Below are 19,842 nucleotides of genomic sequence, written 5' to 3' on the forward strand. Positions count from 1 at the left end.
TATCCATTTTCTTGGAAAAAGGTCAGACCACAAAAGGAAATTTTACTAGTGGGAATGTCATCAAGAAAACTGTTRAGGAGGACTTTAAGATGCCCAGCTGCACTGCAAGGTAAAAAGCACACCAAAGGGCAGACTTAAACRTGCCAAGCGCTGTGACGTGCACACTTTTGATCATCATTGCTCGTTGCTGTCCCAGRCTTTACATGTTCCACAATATTTAGGAAGAACTGACCTCTGGATATCTGCTGGCTRGTTGGGTTGCAGTATGCTCAGGGATGAAGTATTCCTTCGTCCATGCTACACTTTAAGAGGRCCATGCACAGTCAGGCATTTCTCCTCGTCATGGAGCTCAGGTGCCTAGCAGAAGCCCACAGGTAGCAGGCAAAGAGAGTGGAAGTGGCAGGTTTGGACCTTCTCCAGGTGAATTTGTTGTCTGTGAGTGTCTTTTGAAACCGGCTTAGATTTTAAGTGGCAACGTGGTCTTATTTCCTGGTCTTTTTCCTTTCATGCTTTGCAGCTTCCTTCAACTGCTGTGGCAAGACAGTTGAAAATCCTGAACCTCTGAAACAGGGCAGTAGGGGAATTGGGCTTACCTCATTTCCACCCTTTCTTTCCCTTTCTTTCTGATTCAGATTAGTTGCAGATATCTGTTTGTGAAGGAATGTGCRCTTCATGCTGTTTTGTGCCAATGGTTCTTTCATTTGACCTAGTAAATTTTTGCCTGTACTTACATGGTTGCCAGTGCTGTCAGATCCAAAAACTTTTGAAGTCAATCAGTGTTTTCTTATTGACTTGAGTGAACTTTGGGTGAGCCCTTTAACAGTCATGAGTTCAAGCTATTCTGTTTAACAGTGGGACAGACTGTTATTTATCTAACATTGTAAAACTACCTTATATGTCAATTTTTGTGTTGTGGGATACTTGCTAAAGATCACTAAAATAGTCTTCTGCAAGGTTCATTTAAACTTGAGGGATAGTTTGCAATAGTCAGTGTTAATATGACCTTTGAAAAAAATGTTTAAATAAAAAACAACTGAACTGAAACATTAATCCCTTGAACTTAATCATGAGGATGGCTTCATTAACCTCCCATTGCATAGTACTCCTAAATCCAGTAATAGCAGTACAGAGATGAGAAGAGGAGATTTTTTTCCCTTTTAAGTTCATTGTAGTATTGGGAAGTAAAAATCTTCAGGCTATTTTTAATTAGGTTGAACCTCTGGGCAGTGTGGCTCATTAAGCTATGAAGTTTTTAAGAGTTGCAGTTAAAATTCCRTAGTAATTTTGCTTCCCAAGTCAAAAAATGCTTGCTGTGTAGTACAGCACAAAACAATGAGAATTGGTGGATGTATGGAGGAAATAGTGGTGGAAGTAGCAAGATGTGAAGATGATAGTCTTATATGAGCGCAGAACAGCCCTGAACTGCATCAGACTTTATATTCGTAGTAGCATGGGCACTGGCATCTTGGTTTTGCTCCTCTTTATATAAGTTTGAGTGGTGTGACAGCCTCTTCTCATTGCTAAACTCRATCTCAAAACTCTCCCTTCTTGAGTGTCCTCACTGACACTGTCCTCATGGAAGGGCAAAGGCCTAAATTCTGAAAAAGGAGGGACAGTAGCTCTGCCTCCACTGTTACCCTTTTTCTGGGCATATAGCTAAGSCAGTGCTTAGTGTTATCGAAAATTTCACCCTTAAGGAATAGAGATAAGTGGGGGAAAATATATGTTTATTTTGCCACTTGATTTTTAGCTAGTGTATACTAACAAAAAAACTGAGGGAGTTGCAGTAATTCATCCTGAATGGACTGAAAACACYGGCAACAGTTCCAAAAAGGGGGAAATCTAGAGGAAATACAGATCATTCCTGCAAAAMTGATCATTTTCTCAAATAAACTGTGAAAAATAAGTAAAMATAAGAWGTCACCTAGCTSCCTCYRGGAACCAGCAYAGCAAAAACTGGTATACAACTCAGCTGCAGGGTCAGAAGGTGCTTGTGTTGCCTTCCCAAAGTGGTTTCCATCCAAGTCTATTCTTCCTGAAACACTCCAACAGCTGAGCTTGGTTGGAAAAAAACTTAGGAAGTTTTATGTTTGCTCATGAAGATAATGCTTTAATAAATGTRAATGTTTGTAATTTAATGTAATTATTTGGTCAGCACCTGCCTCAAACTCTGAGTATCTGGGAGTGGTTTTAAACTCTCTATTGTTTTAGTACAATAGTTTAAAATTTCAAAGATTTAAGAGCATGTACRTGGCTTGGGTATTTACATCTTATTTTCCAAAATCAACTAATTCTAATTTGTTTTAAAAAAATACCTTCCAAACTCATTAAGACATAGATTCCTAAAGAAGAGTGTGCTAACATTCATTCACTCCTCMAATTAATCTCTGCTTGTCTTCTGGAAAAAAATAATGTGTACTTCAGTAGKGGAGAAGTAAGGTACAGGGAATTTTCTTTAAAAATAGCATATCAAATACGTCATGTGAAGCTTTTGTTTTTATTGTTATATTTAGAGGTAGGTGTGCATGATAAAGAACAGGCTACTTCACTGAAAAAAATTGCATGTTACTTCATCAAAGTTGTAGTTTGTAATGTTATAGTTATTTCTTGTCTTTACACAACCTCTGTTCTCCCTGGTGTCGAATTCTAGAGAAACCAAAGAGCACTGCTGCAATTGTATCATTGCTGTAAATGCTAGAAGTAACTGCCAGTGTTTGCCTAAAGTAACTATCGCAGGCACATTCGACTGCRTTCATTCGTCTCTTTGTCTCAGATACTTCAGCTTTACGTTCTGATTTTTTCATTAGGTTGCTATATGAGAAAATAATGGGTTGGTCACTAAATTGTCTCATGCAAATAAATTGGTTGGTGAGATTCAATGCACGTCAGCTAATAGTAAAGATGAAGCCAGATGCATGCTGTTAGTGAGACAGTAAATGTTTTGGAATAGCCTTCGTTGTTACAGGGGATTACAGAACAGTAACCACTTGAAAGATTTTCAAAGAAACAATCTATGCCTTTGATCTTTATTCAGTGAGTRGTTGCTTTCTAGTCCAAAAGCGTTCATTTTTAACAGGATATTAGCAGAAGGAGTGCTCAGTAATTTTCCAAGCAGACTTCTCAGCAAAGTTCAGTGTTGCAGAGTCTTTATGGTGTGGAGGGGTCTAGTCAGTGCRAGATAAAATTCAAAGTGCTGCGTAAGGCTTGATCAGTGTGATCATTTTTTTGAACTATGATGGCTTGTTTTTGAAACTGTGCAGTGCCCTGACAGTCATCAATACCATGGAAATTACGCCGAGCAGGTACCTTRAGAAACATTCTCTTCAAGAACGGTAGTCGCCAGACACGCGAACCTCAGTGCATGTCAGGAGCTCTTACTGCTCTGAACAGGCTTGAGAGTTCAGGCTAAGCAGCAAAGGCAGAGCAGGGTATCACCGTGAAAGGAGGTGCCAGCCTCGGCCGTGGGATGGGTGAGCCTGTGCCGTTTCCACTGAGCAGCAGCGGTGCCACCAGAGAGAGACAGAGAAGCAGATCGTTTGGTTCCTTTTCATCTTACTGTAATATTTGAGAAGAAATCTCTGTGGTTAGAGGGAATTTTCTGCAGTACTGAAGGGAGCTCTAGAGAGGTTCTGCCAAGCATCAGACACAGGCAACACTATAGTTATCTATTAGCAAGGTGAATTTGTAAGATATTGGAAAAAACTCTGTTAAACTGTATTCAGAATTGAGTTTAGACAAAGAATCCAAAAGCTGTGGTGCTGGTTTCAGCACAACTTTTTCRGGTCTCTACTTTATCAGCTCCTGAGCCCTCACATTTTGTGCCTTAAGCACCTGATGCTTTCATGTCTTGTCTCGCTCCTCTTCCAAAAACAACCAGAACCACTGACTCCACGGGACAGCACCATTTTTAGGCAAAACACTCTATCTAACTGGCCACGTGGATTCCACTGCACCTTTGGGACATGCAGCTCGGTCACTGCGGCGCTGCACGGTTTTGAGATTCTTGTTTTCTGTGGTACACGTGGGATTTGAAATATTTCGTTTCTGTCGTAACCTCAAGATGTCATTTAAAAGGGGTTTCTGAGGAACTGTTACGGCCCCCTGAGCTGAGAGTTACAGTAATGCTGCTCTTCCAAGGCCTCTGCTGTTGGACAGTCAGCTGCCTGTTTACAGGGTGCCGTGGAGCCATCACGGGAATGAAAAAATCACCGTCATCAGAAGATAATGATACACTGAATTTTTTCTTCTTTGTTTTGAAGACAGTATCCAAAATRTGGACAGCACTTTATAAAAGGGGTGATTAAGAACCTCTATTTGAGCTGTGTCACTGGAGTTATTTATCCTGGATCCACCCCAGTAAACTAGGAGCAGTATCTGACAATAGCACCRACTTCAGTGGAGTTTCTCTGGATTTACTGGACTGAAACAGCAGACTGTCTTTTGCCTGCAGTGAAGTTTACTCAGTTACTCCAGTGATAATGAAAAATAACAGAATCTGGCCCTAAAATGTCTTGCATATTCATGGAGCAAGGTTTTTTCTTTTTTTTTTTTTTCCATTCATACCAGCTCAAATTATCTTCATTCATATGCATCATGAGATACATAGGTCACATATTTATAGAGTCATCAAAGAAACACTGACAGCTTAAGAAAGCACTTTATCCACAGAAGGAAACAATTACACAAAATAGTCATCAGAAAAAAGAATGATTCCAAATATACAATTTACAAGGCACAGAGCACAGCTTTGCATGAGCATTAACTGTACTGCCAAAGAAACAGGAAACAAAGTAATTGTTAAGAAAATCCCCCCRCAGAATTCAGTACAAGTGATTTTTAAATGATCTGGAATTACCAGCGATATCGCAACCGTCAGTAGCAAAAGATCACCTGTTTAGGCTCTTGCTGCAAGTAGCATCTCTAACTCAGAAGTTTTCAGCTATACAGGCAAGTGCGTGTATAAAAGACATGTAACCTGGGCACCTGCTGATAGACATCTTATCATTCAAACGTTTATTTTTAATTAGCTCTTGGAAAAGGTGTCTGTTTACTAAACATGAAGAAGATAAAGGTTTCTTTATGAGAGTGTCGGACTCTAGGAGCCCAGGTCCCAGTTTTCGTCACAGTCCCATTGGTTTAACTGAGGTTGCAGTTAATAAAGGGGGAGACGCAGATGGATGAAGGCCCTGAGGTTACAGCCTAATGCCTTGAGACAGCAGATATTAAAGGACTCATTTGTATGGGGACTAGTTGTAYGTGAGGGAAGGTGTAGCAAATCATTTGTGCTTTAATAGGAAGAGACACAAAGTTGAAACATCAAAGATAGCAGTCAGGAGAAGRTGAAGGGGTAGTATATGTAAGGAAAGATAACACAACCTGCAGTTTTTAGACTCCTTGGCTTGTGAAGTGTTTTGTTATAAAGGCATTACAGTGATTTTTTTAAAGCGCGCATCTTGGAGTGATTTAGGAAGTAGAGTTGGTTCTAGCCATTTTGATCTTTGCAGGGGCAAATAGAAAACCAAGTATCTAGGCTGCAATACCTGTTGGCAGGCAATGCAGGGAAGTGTGTGTGTGGGGGGGGGGAGTGCAGGCATGGATCTATCCAAAATGCAGCTACTTGCTTAGCAAGAGCCCGGGACTTCCAGGAGCAGTATGGAGAGCTTGCAAGGGCAGGAAGACCGGCTAGATGTGTAAGACATTTTGGGAACTTCTTCTGGGGGAAAAGGGGCTTTGGAGCTGCTCAAGTGCTGGAGTTAGTGTCGCCTGTGTCTCTTGTGGTCTGGTAAGTGGGGCACTGGTATCTGGAGTCCCTGAGACTYACTCAGTGAGAGGAGGTAGAAAGGGGCCAAGCTGGCCCTGTTTGCTTCCATGGTGCATCTAAGCAAAAACATTTCAGGAGAGCTGTGGCCATGACAGTGTCTCACCTGGGAGACATCTGGAGCGGCTGYTGGAAGACTGCGTTTTTGGAGGTAACTGTCCCACATGGCAAAATCCCACTGTGTCCATGGGAGGACAGGATTTGACAGGCGGTTCTCGCTTCCTGCTGTTCTTGCTGTTGATGATGATGAATGCTTTGGGACTATTTGTTTACCRTGACTTAACCATTATTTTTAAATGTAGTGATGGGCATTCGCTGAGACTGAGATGTCCTTGTCTGAGGATAGTAATCACTATAGGAAGCTTTCTAGTCAAGGTGAAGCCATTCCTGCCCCATCTGTCCTTTAGCTAGTATAATGCACGTTCCCTGTGCCGCCTTTGTTACGAGTGCCCTTAGGTTTTCTTTAGCGATTCCACACTCCAGCATCTTTTGAAAGAAGAGCTCAGCTGCCTGAACGGTTTCTTTTCATGCTTAGCTATACTGTCCTTGAGTAGCTATGTTAAGCCCKAACGTTTACACGATGGCACGCTCCTTTATGCGCTAGCTTGTAGTCCTTGAGAGAAAAAGAAAAAACTCCTTCCTTCACCTCTTCAGTTCACTGTGATGAGTCCTGCCCACTTAATGGATGTTTRCTGCCCTTTCCCAGTGTGCTTCCACACTCCTTTCGCTCCTTGTTTCCCCCCTCAGCCCTAGATTTCCCAGCTGCTTTCCTGGGGCCCCTCTCCTGAGTTGCGGAAGGTGGGCACGTGGCATTCGGAGGGGCCTGCAGAGGTTGTCCTCGGGGCTACTCTGGCCCACCAACCTCACCCCCGTCTGCCTGCGGCCTCCCATCGTGCCCTGCGTGCTGCAGGGGGACACAGCGGTCCTTCCTCCCCTGCCTTCCCAGCAGAAATCTGCTTAGTGGAGGGAATAGCGTAGTCCTTAATAAGAAACTCCTCCTGTGTCCAATAAAGGAAAATTGCTGCCTATAAATCACTCGGTCCCTGAGCTCTGGTCCTCAATTTCACTCTCCCTGTTATTGAGCCTCCATCTGCTTTTAACAATTCTTGCTACTCATATATCTTTTAATGCTGCATCCCTCCAGAACGACTATCTAATTAAGTAAGCTCTGCAAATGAAAAGCAGCAGAACAGCAGCTTGCTTGCTCTCTGTACCCTTAATCTGGGAGTCCTGTATGTGCTATTTTGGAAGCTAAATTGAGGTCACTGACATTATGCATATTTGTTGTCTGATGCAGTCATAAAAGCCCCAAATCCTCTATTCAAAATTATCTTTAGGCACATGGGTCAAACATTTACAGGAAAAAAAAAAGGATATGGAGCTTTAGCAGATTTAGAGAAACGGGGGAGGAGTGAGAAAGGGGCAATAACCTCAGATCAGTATTTCTGCTGCAGTATCATTTCACTGATCAGTGAAACATCTGTGTCACTGGTGCTGAGAAAATAAACAGTTAGTTCCAATTACATATGAGAAAGAAAATGAGAACTTTACTAAAGAGAAACAGTTACATATTTAAATTCTATTCAAGTTATATTGAATAAATTAATACAGTTGAGTTTTATCATCAATAAAACATAAAGAACATACAGTAGTTATATGTAATTAAATATTATATACATGCTGGTAGTACCAGAGTAATTATGGATAGAAATTTGTATCAGTTGATAACAAGTGAATAGATGCAATATCCATGTACAAAAGAATATTATTTTTTTGACATGTACTAAAAATGTCATTATTTTGATGTTTTGTTCTCTCCGGTCCCAAGGTAAACTAGCACAAGTTACAAATATTTCACATTTGGATTCAGAACATTTTGATTGTTTTTAATATGAGCAAGAAAGAGTGTGATATGGGAAACAAAATATTTACGAATAATGCAACATAAGATGAATTAAAAAGATAGAAAAAAAAGAAACACAAAAAAATTGCCTTATAGAAAAAATTTAAGCAGAATGGAAACTCTGACATCAAAAAAAGTTTATTGTGAGTCGTTCTGAATATTTTCAATTGGAAAAACTTCATCAAACCAAATATGGCCTTAACGAAAGGCTTTGATTCAATAAAATTAGATTTTTAGAGAAATTTTTTTCATCAAAATGTTTGACTAGTTGYATTTCAGACATAAATTTCTCAGAACATTTTTGCCTGAAGATGAAGTCTTTAGATGCTTTTTCAGTTATTTTGAGTTGAAAATATGTTTATATTTTAAAATAGGAGTGTGAAGTGGAATGAATCCCAGTCCCGCTGTGGAAGTGGGCTACCTTTGCACAGGATAGCTGCCTCTGGATTGGGCTCTCCTGATCTTACATCAGGAGACGTACGTTACAAGGTCACGTCGCTGTGCGGATCAGACGTTCAGCATCACTAGCTGGATGGGGAAGGAAGACAGGAGAAGGTAGTTTCAAAACTCGCTGCCAGCTTCCTAAATGCCACTGCWAAGGTACAACGGAAGGAAGCATCGGCGTTCTCATTACCAGCCTCARAGGCGTTGCTGTGGCACCAGTGCCTTGGACATGGCTTCTCCCACCACTTCCCTTTCCCTCGGGCAGGAAGGGTGAAGGGGAGGAGGTTGTGCGTGTCTGCCTACTGCGTGTCCGCCTGTTGTCTTCAGGGAGCTGCTGAAGCTGACTGTGTGGTGAAGGCAGTAGRCTTCCACCTCACCCCAGCAACAGCATTAGCCCACTGATGCCTCCTTAAATCTGCTGCGAGTGTAATGTTTGCGTAGGTGCTCCTATAACAGCAGGACTGGGAACTCTTTTGGTGTCTGTGACCACAGACTTACTCATCAGAGACAGTTTGGGTCACATTTTAAACTACTCGTTGTTTTAATGCACACAAAGGTTTTKGGGKTTTTTGTTTGTTTGTTTGTTTGTTTTATCATCAGAACACTCTGTGTGAACTTCAGTCTTCCTGGTAACTCATGTTGGCAGCACGTTGAGTTTTTCATGTGATCATTTTATTTTTGCTGTCGGTGGAAACAGAAGTCCATTAGATCACATTGCAAGTACGCAAAAGTCTACAGGGGGTTGATCAGAATAGTCTGAAACCATAGTTTCTGCTTCTGTGATTCCTTATTAAACACAGTTACTATTTTTACTGCTGTGTTCCCTATTTTAATGCTATGCTATGTTGTTTTGGTAGAGTCAGTAATGACAGCTAGGTATAAATGATATAAATAGTTTTAATTATATCATATTTCCTTTCCCTTCATGCATTTTCCTTKCTTTAAGCTGAATGACCCTGTTCATTTTCATCTCCCACATTCAARGGAAGTGTTGCTCAGGCCTTTCTCTGAATGGTGACCCTTTTTGGAAAGCAGTTGTAACCAAATATGCCGAAGAACCCTTTGAAATAAAAAGGAATGTGAGTCAATCAGCTGGGCATTTGGCTAGCCACCAGGGCCTCTGGTTGTATCTTAAATGCTAGCWGAAGTCCAGGCTTAGTCGTGTAAAGCCCTGTGCATCTCCCGTCCATACTGCTAGCTGCTGGACTGGTTGTAGATCGGGTTCAAAGGATACAGTCTTGTCATACTGGGGTGCAAGAGAAAGCTCTACCTATTCTGTAAAGCTGATAAGATGTTCAGCTGATGTTTTTTTTAATTACCACTGCTGGGTAAGAAATAAAGGGTAGATAGGTAGAAATGTTCAAGAGTAAAAACTTGGGGCCRCCACTTTTAAGAGTGACTAATGCAGTTTATTTTATGTCCTAAGGGACCCCGTGGCAAAYGTAATGATGGCTTGAGATTTTAAAGAATTAACTTATTGCTTATAAATGAAATATATGAGAAAGTGATTTGCCTGAACAAGAAATCATGTTTCCAGCCATCCTAGGATACTAAAGGAGCATGGTTTGAGAGTGTTTGTGCGAAGATGACATTAATCCATATTTTTGCTGAAGATTAAGGGATGATAAGAGGGCAAATAATGAGATAGAGAAGGAAGAAGGTTGTTGTCTGTTAATGGGAACAATGTTCCAGATAGCGATTTGCTCTTCTAATTATCCTTTTCATTTTCCTCTCCTTGGCTGTCTCCAAACACCTAAAAGCAAGTCTAAGTCCCTTAGTTTAGCAGCTAGAGCGTATACTAACAGAGAAATCTGGAGAGGTGGATTTGTGATGGGAGGCAGCCCAGGCRTGTAGCAGACTGAGCGGTAAGGCCGTGCTGTGCCCGAGTCCAGGAGCGGTGCCGGTGGTGCAAGGAGATTCACGYGCGCACACGCACAAGCTGCCTTCCTTTACTGCCTGCCCCGTTGGTGCGTTATGAGTGCAAGAGCTACCAAAAATACGTCTCAGCCCTCTGAAGGGCCAGCTTTTGGCACGTCCACGGCTCACTTGGTTTTATGTGGATTTGATTCGGCAGATTCTGTTTTAAGGTCAAGGCTTTGCAGTATCATTGGTTCGAACATWTTTTTTTTTTTYYYCCCTCGGTTTGGGTCAGCATGTGCTCTGAAACGTGAAGCTGCCTTGCCTTTTCCAGCTGTGGCGATGGTCGGCCAAGAGCCATTGCTGTTGAGTTTAGAGTACAAGGGGGGAGTAGGACAGCCATTTCAGTGGTGCCGTTCGATGGTTAGACCGCCAGCGAGGAGACAAAGTCCCTCCATGGGGCAGCGTCGSAGCCGTGGGGCCGCGCTCGCAGGGGCCGGCGCCCAGCGGGGCTGGGTGGCGAGGRGTAACAGCAAGCAGTGTCATCTTAAACAGCTGGGTGGCCTGCAGCAGAAGACCATGTGTCTTTGCAGGGAGCGCAAACCCGTTTCGGGGCGTCCCGTTGCGTGATGACGCCTGGCACGGAGCTCGGTCGCGTAATCAGGCAGTGGAGGGAGAAATGCCGTGTGCCTGCTGCTACCAGCTGAGTGCTGCCTTTCGTTAGTGAAGCAACAGTAATATCCCTAAAAGGCCACAAAATAGCGGTAGCACGGTTCAGCAGGAGGACGCCGAGACTTTGAAAGGGAAAACAGGTTTCTTTCTTTCTTTCTTYCTTTTAATGATTCAACTGATGTTGAGCAAGCAGCCTCAGAGCTGGGTCTTGTCTCTTTAGCCTTGGCCTGGCGCTGACAGTGTCGTGCCGGGAGCAGTGGTTTCACAGGAAACGCAGCCAAAGCCTTCTGAGGCCACCGCGGGCCTGCAGGTCCCCGGCTCCCGGGCGAGGGTTTGCGTGCCTCTGAGCCCGGGCTCACCGCTTTCGGCTCTGCCTCCTTCCTGCTGGAGTCCTGCGCGGACGCTTCCGACTCTGTATGTGCTTGCGTGGAGCCGAGCRGGGGGAAAGGACCGACAGCGCCTTCGAAATCAAAAAGGAAACTAATTCTTACACACCGTTACAGTTCTCATGAGGCCTCCTGGGCTAGTGTCTGCTCCTTCTCGCCTAACTTCAACCTTCTCATGATTAGAGGTCTCGTCTATATAGGCTGTCTCTAGAGACACTGAAGAGATGGAGGGAGCTCCAGAGTCATGTAATCTCTGTTAAACACTTGACTTTGGGGGGATTATCCACTGGAGGTGCTGTAAGGGGTGAATATTGGTCGTAATTACTATCTAACAGCGTACATAGGCTTGCTGTAGGTTCAGTTTCTGATGTATTTCAAACATTTCTAGTTCCCTTAAACCTAATTAAGCAAATCTGAGCTCTTAAGGAAGTTAAGAGCCAGGAGATCTTCTCTGGCTTTTGAATTTGCWTATCTTTTTCTGCAGTGCCCAAAATTTACAAATTTTCTATTTCTGTATATAACAATGAGMTGTGGAAATGCAGCATCCATTCGCCCCCACCTCACCCCATGCCACTAAAGATATTCAAGCCTTTATGTAAGGCTTTGCCTTTCAATGCCCCAGAGCCATTCCCATGACTCCTACACTTCAAAAAGACTCTATGCAGAGCTGCCTGTGTGTGCGGGAGCTTGGGCTGAATAGCTTCTTTGTGGGGTGTGCTGGGCACTGCTGCTGAGCGGCRCTGGCGGCCCCGTGCGCTGCTGCAAGTGCTCCTAGGCAGGGAAACGTGGTGGTAGTGCACAGGGTGCTCAGAGCCCTCCAGCAGGCCTCGCATGCTCCCACCTTGTCCATCATTGCAAAAGCCCAGGAACTGCCCCTTCCTGCAGCCACTGTGCCCAGGCAGTGGGGTCACCGCTTCACTTGGACACACATGTCTGATCTGAACAGAGCTCGTGGCTGCTTTAGATGAACACAAGGATTTTTTTTTTTTTTTTTTTTTTTGTTTCTCATGTTTGGCATAAGTCTCCTAACCGTGATGGCACCTTTGGATAATTGCCACAAATATACAGACTCCTCTCTGCCCCCCCCTTTATGTTTTTAAGCAGCACGGATGTTCATTCAGCAGTGTTAACTAGCTGTGCTCATTAGTACAAACGACAGGGTTTGTACTAACCCCCAGAAAGAGTGGATGGAGCTGCCTCACTTGATTGCTTTTCCTTCTGTGAGTCGTATTGCCATTCTTGAGACTGCAGGAGGCAAGGTGGACTGGGAAACAAGACAGCTCTGCAGTTATGTCATGCGGTTRTTGGTTGCCAAAACCGGCTGCATAATCCAGACAAGGCTGGAGAGCAGGCTGGATGGAGGCTAACTAAGGCCAAGCAACAAGCTGTGCTTTTAGGTGGAGCACAGGAATTACAGCTCTGAGTTTGAACAAGTTCCCAGGCAAGGCATAGTTTGCTTGCTGAAGTAGTATCTTTTATTAGAACAACTGAGAGTTTGAGAAATAAGATGCAGTTTTGGGCTTGCAAGCTCTTCTTGCATATGAATAGATGAATGCTGATAATACAGTGATTCCTTTAGATTTTGGTCTGCTTCTGGATATTTGGTAATAGACATGCATGTCTCTTACTCCACCATTGCTGGTGGAGTTTTTTGGCAGTGCCGCTACCAGGCATTGCAGGGGGCTCCAGCAGCGCTGGGGGCTTCGGGCTGCAGGGGCCCAGGCAATGGGCTAGGCAAAGAGTGATGAGCAGCATCTTCTGTGGGTTTTTCCTGCCAACGATGCTACGACTCTGTTTCTCTCTCTCTCTGGTATTACACATCCCCTGTTGGAGGTGTTATCAAAATGGAGAAGAAAAGAGGGTCCTTTCAGGAACTTGTATCTCAACATAAAGCCAGAAAACAGGAGAGTTAAGAAAAAAGAGTGAGTACAACATGAAAGAAGGATAGTTAAGATAGTGACTGTCCAACAATTGTATATTTTAAAGCCAAGGTATGTGTAATACAACCATTTATGCCTCAGACTCATTGTGTTTGTCAGCACCRCAGCACAGAGTTGGGCAGCAGAGGCTGCAACATAAAGAAAATTGCCGGAATCAAGACTGGAAATGAGCTTTTGCAGAAGAAGCAAAAGGAAAAGGCCAGATTTTAGATCTTGAGGAGGAAAACTGCAAAAATTGTCTAATTAAGGAATGTAGAACTAGACCAGGTGAGCCAAGGACATTGATTTGCACATCGGGAGAAGAGGAGAAGTCAGAGATACAACATGAAAACCAGGACAGCAGTGTGGTGAACAGGCTTGGAYGGGCTCAAGAGGGAGGTGTAGTGGTGAAGTCACGTGCTGTGGACAGGTCACGGATGATAAGAGTAGTACAGGTCATAACGTTTGAGTCGAGATTTATAKTATCTGATAGAGGAGTTGTTCCAGTGGGATGAAGGAGTCATGAAACTAGATGGGGTAGGCTCAGACACAGAGCTGAAGAATCAGAATTCATAGCGTCTTTATACATTCCTGAAAAAAATACAATGTAGTTCAAAATACAGTTACCTAATAAACTATTGCAAAACTGCTGCAGCTACAGTTAGCAGAATCTGCCCTCTTTTTAAGAAGATGGATGGACGGGTGGGTGGATGGAGAGTTAGCAGGGTTTGGCTTTGGAACTCTCCCCTTTTCTTCCTGCCACGATCAGATTTGGTCACAATGAAAAAATTGGCTTTGTCTTTGGTTGAAGCCTCCATACACATTAATGTTTTTAAATAATGGATCATGCAGTCCTAATAGRGGCACTAAAAACAAAGGCTATACAAATAAATACTGGGAAAGGCCCACAACTTCCTAAAGACTGATGGCCAGATTTCTTTCTGCATGCCTTTTACATCCTGTTAATGATGTGACACTTTTTCCCCAGTAATGTCCAAGACACATACTGCATTAATCAGATAATGTGACTTTCCATGATCTAGCCTTAAAAAATGTAATTTAACTTTTTTTTTCCCCTTCCTGTCTGACTCTCTTTGACAACCAAATTATTCCTGATGGTTTCTCCAACCCCATAAATKTGGCAAAAGTTATTATATTGTTCTCAGAGCAATGTTTGTCATTTAAAGCTSTGAAAAATTTGCATGATGTGGTTTGCTACTTGAACCTTAGTTAAGACCTTGCTCATGCAAAGTYATGTCCATGTTCCTTACTGTGCTCAAATAAGTAATCTTGTGAAAGCCAGTGGGACTGTGGACACTAGTACAGCTAAAWCCATCTATATTTTAAGGATTTAGGTACCAGAGCATGCTACCCCAAAGCAGCCTTATGCACAAATGGCTGCATTTTCTTTCAACTTTGCAATGAGTGCATGGTAATTAATAGGTATATCAAATGTGTGGTGCTGCTATGAACAGGAAACGAATGTATTTTCCAATCATGCAAAAACAAGGTGTTAATTCTTTCCTTGCCCCTTAATGTAGCACTGATCACCTCTGATACAATTTAAGATAGCTTGTTTGTTCTGTTGTAGTTGCAGGTTGAACTTGATCAGGAATATCAAGACAAATTCAAAAGACTGCCTTTGGAAATTCTGGAGTTCGTACAGGAAGCCATGAAAGGGAAAATCAGCGAAGATGGAGACCACAGTTCTGCCCCTTCTTCCCTGGCATCTGACAGTGGAAAATTAAACCATAAACCTCTGCAAAGTGAAGAGGAACTGGAAGAAGATAATCCAGAAAAAGTGTTTGATACTACTTTTTAATTGTCCCAGCACCCATTAAAGCGCAAGGGCCCACCACTCCCAAGCTGCTCATCTGTGCTCTCCTGACGTGAGCTGCCACCGAACAGCTTTGGAAGGCAGCAGGAATCTGTATTCAAGTGCACATTTCCCAAAAGGAACATTTTATAAAAGTATTGTGCAAAGGTCTTCATTCTCATTCTTCATGTTATTATTATGCTAAAGCTTAGCACAGTTGTAATGGGAAAATTAACATGTTAACCATCCTCTCCTTTTTTCCTTTTGGCCAATTTACAATGGGTAATTTTCTGGCCATGTTCACTGTTCAGAATGTTTAATGAAGACCAGTGTATTGTGCAGAGACAAATGTGCACAGATTTCCTTTTGAAGTGCCAGTGCAAAGTGCTCCAAACTAATACAGATCCTAGGGAATATTATATCAGTACTTAATCATGTTTGTTTCCTACTTTATAACTGCACCTTGACAGCTGTACCACCATTTTACATTTGCACTGAAACATTTAATCCTTTTTAGCTTTGCAAGCACCGGTGGCTTGCTATCTCAATATTATGTTTATCATATGGAAAGAAGTATATTTGCTGCTGAAAATACTTGGAACTGTGGAGACAAGAGGAAAGCAGAGAAGGACTTTGTCTAGAAATTGTCTGTGTATGTTTGTGTTTGTTACACTATGTGAGTGCATATATTTGTGTGTGTGTTTGTATATATATATATATACACACACATACGTATAAAATATGTGTGCACACATGCATCTACATACATGCACGGCTTGTTTCTATTTGAAGTCAGCATGGTCTCTTGACCAAATGGAAAGCTTCAGGGATACATGAATAGAGAAACTTTATGAAAGCCAACATCTGGGTTATACTGATATAAAATAATCATTGAATCATAAAACTGTTTTTGTGGTGTTAGTGTTGTAAATCAAAGTAGTTTTAGAATATAAATTTGATATATATTTTGCAGACTCAAAAGTATTGATTTTAAGTATCATATTTTAAGCTTACTGAATTTGATAGGATTATAAAAATGTTTAGGACTACAGTATTTGAAATTTAACAGAATCTTCCATTATTTTTAAGACTGAGGTTCGGTTTTACTAAGGTCTGAAATTTAAAAGCAAAATATAAAAACCTGATCACTGTTATTTAAAATGTATATTAATCCATTTAACATACTTCTTAAAATAAGAACAATCAAAATTAATGTACTGTATGATATGCATGAAAGAAGTAACAGCACATTTTCAGAAATTTATATAAAGTAACAGAGAGACTCTGTCAAAGGATATTCAAAAAGGTAAAGAAATGTTATTCTCTGGCATCCCATATTAACAGAAATAGGAATTATGAAACATTACAGGTGGATTCTCATTTGTACCCAAGCCGTTGTGTAATGGCCTTTCCCTCAGTAGCGTAGTGAAAAGGCATCTTAGGGTAGATGATAAACTAGCTCAAAATATGTAGATTTTCATAGATAGGCTTGATCCTGCAAACTCACGTAGATGATTTATCCACACACAGTGTACCGCTGGACTCAGTGGAAATATTCTGGGTAATAGCGTTCACATGCATGTTTGCAAGATCGCGGCCTTATTTTGTATTAAAAAGCRAACAGAGAAAGAAATCAGTTACATAGCCAGGCATTTTAATACATTGTAACATTTAAGTTACTTTACTTCCTTTCCCTCAGGATTTTAGTACTTTGACAAACTTACTTTATTTAAATTTAAGCAATAAACTACAAATCAAGCTTAAGTTTTCAGTTAAATAACTGTATATATATATAAGTTCAAATCTTGGAAAACAAGCAGTATTTTGATGTTTCTTTTTTAAACTTAGAGCAGAAAGAAAGAAAAATTGCACATTGGAGATCRTATTTTGGATTAAACTATTCTGATTTACGGTGATGAAATTCGTAAACATAAAATTCAAAAATCTGATTTTCATCTTAATATTAGAGAAGGTGAATCCTCWGTAAATCATTATTTTGCACTTTGAGATCAATATTTATCATTCATTGAGAACTTAGAGGGTCAAGATGTAATGCTGCATTTTATAAAGTAAAAATTACATATTCTCTAAATTATTAAAAGAATATACTAATAGCAGTGTTCACAATAAAACTGAAGACTATTGCATTATAGAAATAATTGTATAGTGCAGGCTTTTAGGTAAAATCTTAGCTCCTTTGAATTTCAGCGCTACATTCCCATGGACTTCAGCGGAGCCAGGACTTCACCACAGTCTTCAAAGAAACTTGGGCAAATACCAATTAATCTTTTATTTATATTTAAAAATAACTATACTGGTTGGATTAAGTATACTATCAGCTGTAGTCATTTTACAGTACGTTTGTATTTGACCATTTCCTGTACTCACATTTTTTTATATCTGTACAGTGCCACTTTCTGCAGGTGTAAGGTAGTTGTGTAATACTGTACATCTTGCATTGTTCAAACTATTTCAGTGAAACAGATATCATTTAACATTGATATTACTTGAACTAGAGTATGATAATGAAAAAGGGTCTTTATGATGTGCAAGTCTTGTGCCTTTTATGTATTTGCCTTGTTCCGTGTTGAATGTGTGGAAATGCTGTATTGTGGACTTTCTGCTGTATAGGATAGAGCTGTCTATATTAAACTAGGTTGTGCACTTCAGCTGTCTTTACACTACTGAAAATAGCTTGGTTTTGGCAGTATAAACAGAATTTTAAAAATTCTAATGAAGGCCAGACATTTTAGATTTAACATGTTCATAATTATGTTAATTAATGCTCATGTATTAGCTAAACATTCACTGAAATATAACTAAAGGGACATCATTGCTTGCCTTTCTTTGAAATCAGTGTTGCTCTTGTACATTGTATTAATAGTGTCTGTGATTGATTAGTCTTTGATGATTTGCTTTCAAAGTAGGATGAAATATTTCGGTTAACATGTACATATTTTTTGGGTTCTCAATCTATGATCGTTTCAGAGGCATAATTCACATTTTTGTAAAAATTCTATGCAATTTTGTGGCATGATGTTTCTTCCACTTGTAATTTTATGTGCTTACATTACAGATCCAAAGGACAAATAAAAATTTCTTAACACAAGATGGTTGTTGTCTATATTGGTCAACTCAAAAGCGCTCGGTGACTCCTGAGACGGCACCGCCGCAGAAGCACTCCCGCTGAGCCCCTTGCRCACTAGAACAGCAGTGGCACCAGAAGTCAGTGACTCTGCGACGCAGACTGTGCGTACGACGGTGAGAAAGAGAAAACGCACACGCAGGGACATGCTCTTTCATTCGCACTTCTCCAGGAAAAACGTGTATTTGCTGGTGTTGCAAAACAACAGAAAAGAAAGCAAGTGCATCACAACTTTCCAACCAGTGAAAAGGCTTATTGGTTTACAGGACAGGGTTTTTCAGAACAGGTACTACATGATGCTGAGCAATATTGTAAGCCACCTGGACAAACTAAGAGAGCTTTTCCTCTCTTCCGTTGCCCTAGCTGTTTTGGTAATCACCTACGCAATTACGTAAATACTTTGAAATAAACATTTGCCTTCCAGTGAAAGTTTTGAAAAATAAATCTATTGCTGTGGCTTTTGACATTCCATCCCCTATTTAATTTACAAGGTAAGAAATAATCTCTGGGAGAAGAGATAAGCAGACATGTTAATCCATTGTACTAAGAGATACACCTATTAAATACAAACTGTCCCCGAGGCGATTAGACTCAAAATGCTCGCTAGCAAAGATGTGGGAAATGGGGTCTGAAGAGAGGAGTGGACATGGCACTGCACGAAAAGAGAGAAGGAAGGAAGGAACAGAGCTGAAAATCAAGGATGTGAAATCCAAGAAAAGAGTAGGAATAGGACAGAAATGGAGGCAGGGAGAAGACAGCAAAAGAAAAGAAAAATGGATAAATAAATAGGAAATAACCCTTCTCTCCAAAGCAAGAAGTAGTGGGGTGCAAAATCATCAAGGATCAGGTTTGCCAAGGACCCAYTAGTGAACTGCCCTTCCCAGCAGCACGGGAGCAACAGAAGCAGAATGGACCCATGGGGAGCACCAGGCTGGAGTCACTTGTGGGGGCAGTAGGGAAAAGCTAGTGAGAGCAAGGGCAGCAAAGTGCTTAGAGGGACAACAGGCACACGAGCACGGAGGCTGAAGCCCAGACTTGCAAGCGAACTCGAAAGTTAGCAAGATAGAGAGAGGCTGTGCCCCATGCAGGGGCGTGCAGCACTGCGAGGACACTTCAGGAGGACGGAGGGGGAGACCTCGGGAAAGGGGAGGGCGGGCGGTAGCAGCAAGCACAGTGGGAAAAGAGGAGGAGGCCCTGGGAAGGACTGGGAAATAGCCCTTGCGTCCCCTGGGGCTCGGATGCAGAGTTCTCACAGTCGACGGAGCAGGCGACCTCGGCTCGTGTTGTGCTTGGGCCGCAGGAGACCCACTTGGCTGCTGAGGAGAGAGGAYGACAGGCTTGAATGTGTGGAAGAGCTATTTGGAGGCTGACCAAGGGGAAGACCGTGTCTGCTAGCCCAGGCAGCGGGGCCAGAGCTGTGCGCTCACATAGCTGCAGCTGCTTACCAAAGCAGGCACRGCTGGTTGCAAAACCTTCAAGTGGCTCCTGCAAACACTTCTAATGACAGCCRGAAGTCCCACCACAGCCATCGGGTCTACTGCTACAAGTTGGGGAAGAGACTATGATTCAAGTGAATGCTTTAATAACTAGCTCCAGTGCTGGGTTCCAGTGGGAGCATATGCCCCTAGCTTTATGGACCTCATGGTGGTTCCTCCTCGGCAACGCAGCACCCGGGTGAGGGCCGGAGGGGTCCCTGATCCAGCTGAGGTGCTGGGGTGGGTGTTAGAGCACAGAGCTGAGCAGYGCAGGGTCAGCTTGAAGCAGGCTGAAGGGCTGTCGAACCGGGTCTGCTGCAACCTGTGCCTGCACTCGAACCGCAAGGAAGTCGTTTAAAGATAAGCAGGCGTACCTTTGTGCATTTAAGCCCCCCCTTCATTTCTCC

General features: G+C 42.1%; 1 protein-coding gene across 1 annotated transcript in view; it reads left to right on the forward strand.

Annotated features, from left to right (window-relative positions):
* PLCB1 (phospholipase C beta 1) overlaps window positions 1-17,924 on the forward strand; it is a 416,514-nt gene extending 398,590 nt beyond the window's left edge. The window contains exon 32 of the mRNA XM_085299181.1: window positions 14,591-17,924. Coding sequence (XP_085155307.1) covers window positions 14,591-14,821 — 231 coding nt within the window. The 3' untranslated portion in view covers window positions 14,822-17,924. The remainder of the gene's footprint in view (window positions 1-14,590) is intronic.
* Window positions 17,925-19,842: the final 1,918 nt, after the last annotated feature.

The sequence above is a fragment of the Rhea americana genome, unplaced genomic scaffold (genome assembly GCF_003343005.1).
Source record: "Rhea americana isolate MKP2758 unplaced genomic scaffold, rheAme1 scaffold_146, whole genome shotgun sequence".
Taxonomy (NCBI): Eukaryota; Metazoa; Chordata; class Aves; order Rheiformes; family Rheidae; genus Rhea; species Rhea americana.